At 67.5% G+C, this 335-nt stretch overlaps 1 protein-coding gene across 1 annotated transcript in view; it reads right to left on the reverse strand.

Annotated features, from left to right (window-relative positions):
• Nucleotides 1-335, reverse strand: part of SLC6A8 (solute carrier family 6 (neurotransmitter transporter), member 8) — a gene marked incomplete at both ends in the record, with an annotated part of 3,997 nt that overhangs the window by 1,470 nt on the left and 2,192 nt on the right. Inside the window, one exon of the mRNA XM_010142547.1 lies at nt 54-167. Within this exon, the coding sequence (XP_010140849.1) occupies nt 54-167 (114 nt within the window). The remainder of the gene's footprint in view (nt 1-53; nt 168-335) is intronic.

The raw sequence follows: 335 nt of genomic DNA on the forward strand, positions 1-335 counted from the left end.
GAGAGCAGCGTCAGCCGGGTCCCACGGGGCACCGTGTCCTCCCCCTGTGTCCCCCTGGCCTCACCGTAGACCCAGGCAATGACCACACACTCCCAGAACGCCTGCCACAGCAGCGTGATCCCGCTGGCCGAGTAGTTGTCAAAGAGCTGGAACACGTACATGCCGCCCTGCCAGGACGGCAACATGCATCACCGGGGCTTTGCCAGCTGCCCCGCACTGGCACGGGCACCTCCACACCGGCACGGGCACAGCCTTGCCAGCACCGGTGCCCGAGCTGGCACAGACACCCTGCATGCCGCGGGCACCCTCTGCCACCACAGCACCCCCACGATGAT

Source organism: Buceros rhinoceros, unplaced genomic scaffold (assembly GCF_000710305.1).
Source record: "Buceros rhinoceros silvestris isolate BGI_N320 unplaced genomic scaffold, ASM71030v1 scaffold34868, whole genome shotgun sequence".
Taxonomy (NCBI): Eukaryota; Metazoa; Chordata; class Aves; order Bucerotiformes; family Bucerotidae; genus Buceros; species Buceros rhinoceros.